The 10,000-nt window shown below is 44.5% G+C and overlaps 1 protein-coding gene across 4 annotated transcripts in view; it reads right to left on the bottom strand.

Annotated features, from left to right (window-relative positions):
- The window catches only part of LOC125304157 (zinc finger and BTB domain-containing protein 7C), an 18,295-nt gene that overhangs the window by 1,918 nt on the left and 6,377 nt on the right, over positions 1 to 10,000 (bottom strand). For 2 of the 4 annotated variants that reach the window (XM_048258220.1, XM_048258221.1), the window contains exons 2-3: positions 5,557 to 5,860; positions 1 to 757 (exon numbers count right to left, since the gene is read on the bottom strand). The exon at positions 1 to 757 is cut by the window's left edge and continues 582 nt beyond it. In XM_048258220.1, coding sequence (XP_048114177.1) covers positions 1 to 743 — 743 coding nt within the window. In that variant the 5' untranslated portion in view covers positions 744 to 757; positions 5,557 to 5,860. Of the gene's footprint in view, positions 758 to 5,271; positions 5,416 to 5,556; positions 5,861 to 10,000 lie in introns of those variants that run through there. The other 2 variants (XM_048258219.1, XM_048258218.1) reach the window with 2 other exon arrangements.

The following is a 10,000-nucleotide window of genomic DNA, read 5'->3' as shown; positions in this document are numbered from 1 at the left end:
TCCAGGCCGTCTGGATCGCGGCCCTTGTCCGGGCTCTCCTCCTGACACCTCCTCTCGGGCCGGCTGTGGCTTTGCTCCTGCTTGGAGCTGCACGGCGGGCTCTCCCCGCGCTCGGCCGTCTCTCCCTGCTCCAGGGCGCCTGCCTCCTGATGCTCGGACGCCTGGGTGGACTTCTCACTGGTGTCATCCTCGGGCTCTTCAGGTTCCTCTTCCCTGGACTCCTCCGCATCATCCTCCATATCGTCCTCCTCCTCTTCGTCGTCCTCATCCTCCTCCTCCTCCTCCTCATAGCCGTGGTCCCCTCCTCCTCCTCCTCCACCCTCGCCACCTCCGCCTTCCTCTCCCCCGCCTCCATCCATGATCTCTAGGCAAACATTGATGATGCAGGGAATCTCCAGCATCTGTGCGGCATTTAGGATCTGCTTCACGTTGCTGGCAGTGACCGTGAGGGTTGAGGTGTAGGCGAACTCTAGGATGGCCGTCAGGGACTCCGGCCCCACAAAGTCAATCTGGTACACGGCGTGCGACTCGCTGGTGTCCGTTGCCACGGTGAAGAGCTTCTTGAAGTACTGGCTACAGGCGGCCAGCACGGAGCGGTGCGTGTGGTACTCCTGATCTTGCACGATCAGGACCACGTCGCACAGGAGACCTTCGCGCCGCTGCTCGTTCAAACTGCAGAGCACGTCGCTGCTGTGGTTGGGGAACGGGATCCCAATTAGGTCCTCTTCTCTGTACGCCATCATCAGCCGATAGATATCTGGGGCAAAAAAAAAGAGGCAACAACACAGGGAAGACGAGAAAGAAAAGTAATGTTATTACTCACACAAAAGGGCACTTCATTTTGAGAAAGCTTTGAATGCCCACACGGTCTGATGCCGTCGGGTTTCAATTCAGATGCATACAACAGCTTGCTCTGCTGATGATGCACATGTCCCTTTTAAGAGGAAACAAAACATCAGAGCAAGGAGCACTCAAAAGCCACACACACAAAGGTGCAATGGCAGCAAATCTCTTGGACTCATCATGTTTATCAGACACAACTGACCCTGCTGATGGGACCACATTAATCTTAAGCGTAGTTTCCACTCATGGGTGAAGAACTGATAACAAACAGCCTTTGAAGTCTTGAGGTTCTCAGATAAAGAGAAGAGGAAAGTATTATCTTTAAGCTATGTCTTGTAAAACCAAACGAAAAAAAAAAAAACTGACAGCCACGCACACAGACACACTTATCTGTGATGTTCGGAAGCGGCAGAAACAATACAGGAAGGTAAAACGGGTCAGGTTCTACTTTCCGCACTCTGGTGACTTGCAATATGGGGACACGTTTCAGACTTTCCTCCCAACGTGTGGAACATCTTTCTACAACTCTTTAGCGCATACTCCTGAGAGAAATACTTCACTATTCACACTCTCACATTTTCCTCACTGAATACATTTATCAGCTTTTTATATCCAAATATTTATTTATTTTGCATTTTAAATCATCGGAGTGGCCTTGGGTTATACCTGTTGATTTCCATAGACTGTTTGGAGTGAGTTGTAAAATTGTTTTTGGCAACGCTGTCTCTCATTCACGTCTATGAATAGAGCTTAATCTTAGCTGCTGGCTCTTGGCGGTCACTGCAGGCACTTGGATGGTTGCTTTCATATGCCTAACCACCGCAGAGTTGTTGACTGGATTCAAATGGGCCATAGCACTCTCACCAACGCCAAAGTAAATTAGCCCCCTTGCATTATTATAACTCCTCACTGCTGTGTTACTGTAAAAAAATGTATTTTTAACATGCTCATCCTGCATTTCAGCATAATATTGAGCTCGGTGGTAACCAATCAACTGGTTAATGTCTTCTACACTGTTGCTAGGGAACAGTTGCTATAATTGCCGTTTAGACATATAGTACTGTACAGAAAACATGCCTGTTGACAAAGAATGTGAGTATGTTGCACACAAAGATACAGCTAGCATACCTGCAGTATGAATATAAGATAAATGTTCATCTGAAAAGTTTCCCTCTGGGGTGAAGGACAAAGTATTGTTAAATGCAGAAAAGTTGTAAGGTCATACAAACCATAAGGATAGTGTTCTTATTTGTAGTAATAAGCCCTGTGTATACACTAGGGAGTATATTTTATCCTGTCAAAATATTCTGTGTCTTTTCACTTTCCTCCTGAAACAGAGCTAGTTCTCACTGTTTTCTAATACATAGCTGTGCCTGTATCTGTGGATGTCAATCAGAGCTGACAAGCAGGGAAAAGATGGACTAGTTTTGAGATGCCCTCACAGGACATGTGTCACACTGAAGATTTGGACAGAGATAGAGAGAGAGGAGGGGGGAGAGTGGGCAGGGAGAGGGCAGGGTGATGTGATGTCCCCACAAGTTCCCTGACAGGTTGTGCGAAAAAAGCGAAAAAAGAAACACATTTTGGCCACCCCCTCCCTGGAAAATCCAGCCAAGTCAAACAGGCGTTCAGTGCTAAAAACAACAGTGCTGGATAAGGGGCCAGTGGGGGGTTGGGGTGATGTGGATGGACCGGGGGTGGGAAGGGCTGGGTCGGGGGTCGGGGGGTTCCTGAGCTCTCCCACCCACCCTGGGAACACGTGCTGCCCCCGCTGCTCCCTGCCCTGTGGAGCTGTGACACGGGCGCTGGAGGGATGCACCTCCTCCTAATTACTCTATGGAGAGGATATGCCACATAGACAGGGAGGGGAGCAGGGCACCACTTTCCCACCACAAGGACTTGGAGAATCACCACCCCATCCCAGCCTTGGAGCTTTAACCCTTTCTGCTGCTGCTTCCCCTGCTGCTCCTGTGCTCAGTGTCAAGGGCACAACACTGGTGCCCTTTCAGCTTGTACAAATGGATTCATACGTCTGAATCCCCCCAACCAGAACAACATATATGTAAAAACATGTGTCGAATATCCACAACTTGGAGTGGAAAAGAGAGGGATGGTTTCTGACACCTGTTTTTTTGTTTGTTTTTGAGACCTTTGAACTTATTCCTCTAACACCATATAATAGCACTGTGGTTTATTAAATGTGGTCTCTGAGATAACTACAGTCCCTTAAAGAATGTCCTTCAATTTCATTCACTGGTAGAGCAATTCTGATTCTTTGGCCTATCTTATCTAATTCCCACAGCAACACTTCAGTATAAGTTCCATCTAGGCTTCGTATCGTTGGTTTATGCCGACAAAAAATCCTATTATCACATGAACTGCAGCCCTGTTGGCCCTCATTTGAAGAAGCTGCACAGAGAGAAATGAGAGGAGGAATGCTAGAGGTGGGCAGCCGAGGCAGAGCCAGGTCCCTTTGTGCTGCTCTCTGCCTCTCCACCCCCCACACTGTCATGCCATCTCCATCCTGTGCCCACTACTAGCGCACTCTCCACTGTCACCTGCTTGCTAACCACCCAGTCCCTAACATTATGGGGGAACTCAAGCCTAGTCTTCTGGCTCCGGCATTGGCACTCCCATAGCCTTGCCCTTGGTATGGCACATGGGAAATAGTGACAATGTCCCTAGATTGTCTCCTGCTTGGCAGCACATTGATATGAATTGCCATATACCACTCTTAGTCTGCTACTTTTGAAAATTAGACTGTCAGAGATTAAATTAAATGATTCAATATTTTACGATACATTCAATTTGGAGTTTGACCGTAAAAGTAAACCAGAAACATAATTACATCTATAATAAGTTATTAGAATAATATGAATTATAAAGGCAACACAATACATCTGTATCATTTTTTTTTTGCCACTGAACTTAATATGAATTCAGAGTGACTAATTGTATTCACCATGGTAACTGGGGGGTGACATATGAAAAACTATGTTACGAAAGACAATAAAGTGTCTTGTGAGTTGTTTTAATTGCAATCGAAAGCCAACCATGAGTGTGAGGCCTACATCTTCCCGTCATTGCTGACTGATTGAGAAGCACTGGGAGTGTGGGGGCTGGCCGCGCTGCACCAGTCGCTGGTAAATTGGCTAAATCTTGTTGTAAGTGAGCGGGTCCTGTGGGACCTGGCTGGCCTGCTCTAAAGCTCTTTCCTCGGGGAGCCCTGGAGCTCTCGGGTTTAACCCATCCGCTCCCCAAGCCACTCGAGGGCAGACTGCATGGCGCAACTCACACCGAGTTTTGCTATTTTTCTTCTCTAGGTGGTTTACAAGTCCACCTGTCTAGTGAGCAGTTGGGTCAGTTTTAGTGGATAGAATGTGATAATTATGTGTGATGATTACATTAAAAGTATAAGTTGACAGTGAGAGTGAGTATTGAGGTGACATAGAGGCAGTATTAGAGGAACATGTCCTTGGCATTGGGACATATCTGTTATTGTGTACTGTTCTTCAAAAGACTACAGTTTCTTAGAGAAGTGCACAGTAATTCCGTGTCAGTGAGCAAGTGTGAGGGCAGGCTCTTGAATCCCAGGCTTGAGGTTTGTCCTCATAAAACTGCCACTCTTCTTTTACTGTCTGCTCATCTAAAGCCCTCTTCACCTTGAACAATTTCACAAAAATAATCCCTGTTCTCTTTCAATATCACAAAAGAAGTGTGAATGAATTCAGACAAACAATTAAACAAAATTCAAAGAACATATAAAACATTTAAAAGAACCAAAGAAAGACTTATTCTCCCCCACATTTTTAAAATGAATTCAGGCCTTCTACCTTTAATCCTCTTCAGTAGTCTATCACTGTTAGAAATGATCAACATATATGGAGACGACAAATAAGAAGTAATATAACACCTAATCCCTGTAATTCGTAAGTGTGTGAACAACACCACAAGAGTTGGAGGTTACGCAAACAGTAATTTATACGTGCTTTCATCCCTGATAACTACCTTCCTCGCACCATGTCAAAATAATTCCAATTACTCTATTTATGGCTTTGTTGTTTTTTTTCCATGTACTAAGGTATCTTCCATTTTAAAAAAAAAATATTTTATGTTGAACCAAGGGCCATTTGTGGCTACGAAAGTAGGCGTTTGTTTTTATTGACATATCGTCAACTGGCAACCGATGGGGACATTTGGATTGATTCACAACGGATTTCTCTCTTTTAATGATTTTCGGAATTATGGTAACAATAGTACAGAAGGTAAAGTAGAACAAACTGTTAGAACTTGTGGCTGAAAAACATGGTGCCTCTGAGGGGCTTGTGTTCAAAACAAATTCTATGACCATCTAGTTCTTGGCACCATAATTTTCTACAGACGGCGTCTACAGTAAGACCCAAATAATTACATGAGTCATGAAATTACCTTGTCCACAGATGGAGCTTCTGTCACTGCACCTGAGCGGCCCTGAGCCTCTCCACTCAATCACTACTAAAACGAAACAAAAGCACTTTCAGCATGCACTCGAATGCACATGTACTCTACTGCGCAAAAATACACTGATCCCAAAACTTACAGCGCTACAGGAGCATACGCACAGTACACTTACATACACATTATACGTACCTACACACAGTACATATGTATACGCACACAATGGTGTCCTTTCTATCATCAGGTAAAATCCATTTAGAAAGAATCTCCACCCACCTCCTCTTTTCTTCAGGTATGTTTCTCTCTTTTTCTTTTGTTTTGGTGTAAATCCCTCAGACTAAGAAGTGTTGTTCAGTCACAGTGCTCTCTCATCACATCTCCCCCTTCAGACTAAGACAAAGCTGCCTGTCCATTCACAGCTCGCCGCTGTCACGCTCCCCCACTCATTCACAGAAGCCGGAGCAGCACGGGTAAATATCCACACGGGGCTGGCGCAAGAGAAAGGACAAGTGTCTGAGCGGCTCTCCCCAGCGCTCCACTCGCAGGCAGGCAGCCTCACCGCTCCGGGAGGGTCGCTCGTCTGACTCGCAGTGGGAAGGGAAAGAAAAAGAGTGAGTGAGTGTGTGTGTGTGTGAGAGAGAGAGAGAGAGAGAGAGAGAGAGAGGGAGAGAGGAGGAGAGAGGAGGAAGGGAGAAAGAGAGGGAGAGAAGGGAGCAGAGCTGAACGGCACTACTGCGATGTGGAGATGTCGCACCACTAGTTTTTATGGCAGGGTGGGTAGCAGAAAGATAATGATACCCCATCCTCCTCCACAACACAAGTTAAGCACAGTGTGTAATAAGGCCGTGGCTCAGACACCCTCTGATTTGGGTCAGACTAAATGAATTTTTAGTTTTGTTAGAGTGGATGTTCAGTTCGGAGGGAGTGGGGCCGAACCAGGGAGAGGTAGCTGAGAGAAAGGGAGCGCAATTCCAAACACCCTGCACCTCCAATGGCTTTGGCGTGTGATGGCACGAGAGAGGCACGGAGCAGAAGTTGGGAGCAGCGCAAGGCCAAAGGCCAGTCACAGCTCGGCGTCTCAGCGAGATTTTCCAGAGCAGTAAAATAGATACATCTTAATCCTGGGCATTTTCTAGTTTCTAATTAAGTTACAGAACTCTAAAGTCGTAAAATGCAAATAAACAACACTCTGTGGTGGAAGATGTTGAGAGAAAATGCTTTTCAACATGTGGTTACTTTTTAGTTGGTCTAACTAGTGTGCACATTTTCCTTTGATTGTACCCTTCTGAATTGTATTTGTCCAGAGTGGATCTGTTGGAACCACCAAAATAATAATTTCTGCAACCTCTATGACATATGTTTTATGTAATAAATTATAATGCATCATACAAGTGTCAAACCAAAAGACACCTGTTTTTTCACCAACGCTATACAAACACTAACTAGTAATTAATTTAATTCAATAATTGAGTTTGTTTCTTATGAAAAAAGAATGGCTTCTCTGGGACAAAAGGATAGTAAAGAATAAAAATCATCCATCAGAACACTCAATAAAGTATCTATCTATCTATCTATCTATCTATCTATCTATCTATCTATCTATCTATCTATTTATCTAATATCACACAGAACTTTCATTTTCATCAAGATTTTGCTATATGCTTTAAGGTCTGAATATCTGACCAAAAAAACATACAAGATGTTTCTCCAAAGGAAGAAATAGGTGATCAAGGCACATTATATCAAAAATTATATTAAGTAGAAAACAAACTTCAAAGAGGACCCGATTCAGCACTCTGCACATGCTCCAATCATTATAATCCACTGTTCAGTGCATTCAAAACAGGACGACCACAGCTTCCTGTTGATTCATTGCCATTTCATCTTTCTGATAATTCTGCCACAAAAGCATTTTCCAACAGACTGCTGTGCTAATGATATGGGGGGCCTAGTGTGAAGCAACAGTTTGCTTTCATCTATAGAACACCACAGTCAAATTCTGGTTTACTGGTGCTTGTTGAACCAAGTTATTGAGATGGTTGATAATATGTTATACCATGTTTGTTGCATAGCTACTGTATGACTAATTACTTTTCCATAGTATTTTATACAATGAAAATTAAAATACACATCTAAGTCAAATGTACAGGTATATACTGTATACATAAAATGATAATTTAAAAGGATAGATTGAGTCCGACTGTAAGGGCTGAGGACACAGTTCCATGGATGGAATAGGAAGACTTTACTCATGGAGTACAACATAAATGTGAGGTGATAAAAAAAAGAGATAGAAAGAGATGTTTTCATCCCACTCATTCATTCTCAAGGGGGAAATGACCTGTCTAGCATGTGAGGGCGATGAGTGAAAGAGAGAGAGAGGAAGAAAGAATGTGGGGCTGCAGCATGTAAGACACATAACAGAGCACAGGAGTGGAAGTGTTAAACGTCTAGCTCAACAATTACACATTACACACATGACATACTAAGTAAGAAAAAGGATCTTAGTTTGTTTCCGGCAATATCTCCCCAAACAGTGCTTTCCTTACCACAAACCATCTTCAACTGCCAAATATGAATTAAGAGATTATTGTCACCAACACAGCATTTCAGTCTCTCTCTCTCTCTCTCTGGTTCTTGTCTCTGAACTGTGCATTCCCTCACTAAATGTGTTGAGAGTGACAAAGTGGTTTTCTAACGACTGAGCTGGGAGCAGAGGCAGGATATCCTAAATGACATCAGAGGTGCTGCACGCCTAATTATGTAATTTGGACACATTCAAACCATCAGTCTCAACTGACCTGATTTCTCTGGACCAAGACATGAAGTAGCTGTTCTTTTTCATGGTTTTATGGTCTATTATACACAACATAGAAAATGTAATATGGGACAAGAAACAAATAACATTCATTTTCTCAGAAGAAATGGTTACATCAAATAATCACAAAAATGGAATACAGTATTTTGGTAGTTGTAACTATATAGCAGTGGATAGCCGAGCGGTTTTAAGAATGAAAGCTGCGTGCCTCTGCTCATCTATGCCCATGGCCTCCCAGGGACTTTCTAGTTGAGACCACAGTCTTTTCCCTAGCGGTTACACTGTTTTGACGATGGTGATTCAAAGTGCTCTGTACTGTATCTGGCAAATAAACAGAGCTCCCTCTAAATGCCAGTGGACTAGACAGACAGCCAGACAACCAACCATCACAGAACACTAGTTATCCGGATGTTCAGCCTGTTGTCATAGAAACTCCTTGCAGGTATCTCTCCTTGCATGACAACAGTATGTGAAACTGCTGGACTTAAAATCTCTACCAAACAGTTATCAGCCAGGGTTGAATATTTCATCATGCTTAAAGCGTACATTTGCAGAAGACACAAAGGAATTTGGATTGGTCTGATTTCTTCTCATAGCAAACTATGAGAAGCCTTTTGAAATCTGTTATCTTCAGCAGTTCTGGACTTGGCTGTAAGTCGCTGAGGGTTTGAGTGTCCGTTGTGCTCGTTTGCGCGGTTCTTTGAGAGCCTCTGCAGTCTGTTCGCACCCAGGAATCTGGGGCTGAGTAAGTGTTTGGCTCCACAGTACCTGTTTGCTTTCACCCGCCGTTCCTGTCATAGCAGGCAGCCACAGCTCCCAGCACAGACAGAGCCAGAGAGAAAGAGAGGGAGAGAGAGGGAGGGAGAGAGAGAGAGAGAGAGAGAGGGAGAGAAAGGAAGAGAGAGGGAATGAAGGAGAAAGAGAAGAAAGAAATAGAGGGCAAGAAACAAGAGCGAGAGTGAAGAGAGCAAAATGAGACTGAGAGAGGAAAGAGAGATGATGGACACAGAACAAAAGCAGCAGAAAAAGAAATGAAAAGAGGGACAGTGTGCGAGCGAGAGGGGAAAAAACTGGGAAACGCAAGACAAAAGCCAAAGGAGTGTGTGCTCAACTGAGCCAGAACAGGGTGGTTCATCAAAATGTGTCAGCCAGTTTTATAACAGCGTTTTTTTTTTGAAAATTAAATATCGCATGAGACACAGTCTTAGCAGTGGGTGTCTAGTAACCACTCACAGCCCAACTGAATGCCATAAACAGACCAGGCTTTCCAATAGGCTTGACCATAACCCTCACCCCAGTGTAATTCAAACAGGTCTTTCAGAAAAAGTGGCACTTTTTCTTTGCTTTTCAGTCCGACAAACCTACCTGATGTCTTTGATGCTTGGCACCACTGCACCACTCTCAGACCAGAATAAAGTCAGTACATCTTGATGCTTAATAACATTTTGAAGGAGTCTGTCTGACTTAGCCTTGTGAGACACACTCTAGTCACTCTCAGTGTGTAATGGCCAGTAAGGATTGTGGACTTCCACAGGACTGTGTCTCTCTGGCTTCTGCCTGGATGGCCTCTCTTCATGCCTGGCTCTCTCACCCCATTGGCCTCGGCTTGTCTGGGAAGGAGGGGGCTGCGCGGGTGTTTACGTGGGAGGTACTCCGGGGGAGGCCAGAGGATTGTGAGAAAGAGCAAGCACCCCCACAGATCCACTAACTCTGGACAGACCCTCAGCTCCCAGACCTCCTCCAAGGACAGCACATACACACGCGCACACACACACACACACACACACACAAGCCACAGAAAATCTGCTGCAAGTTCATTTTTGCACCTCACAAAGGTAGTGTTGAGGAGGCTCACAGTCTTCAGTTCTGCTGACAAATGGAGCCCTCTCTTCTGCCTCTGGT

The sequence above is a fragment of the Alosa alosa genome, chromosome 12 (genome assembly GCF_017589495.1).
Source record: "Alosa alosa isolate M-15738 ecotype Scorff River chromosome 12, AALO_Geno_1.1, whole genome shotgun sequence".
Taxonomy (NCBI): domain Eukaryota; kingdom Metazoa; phylum Chordata; class Actinopteri; order Clupeiformes; family Clupeidae; genus Alosa; species Alosa alosa.
Note: the sequence above shows the minus strand (reverse complement) of the source record. Positions and strands in the feature narration are given on the sequence as shown.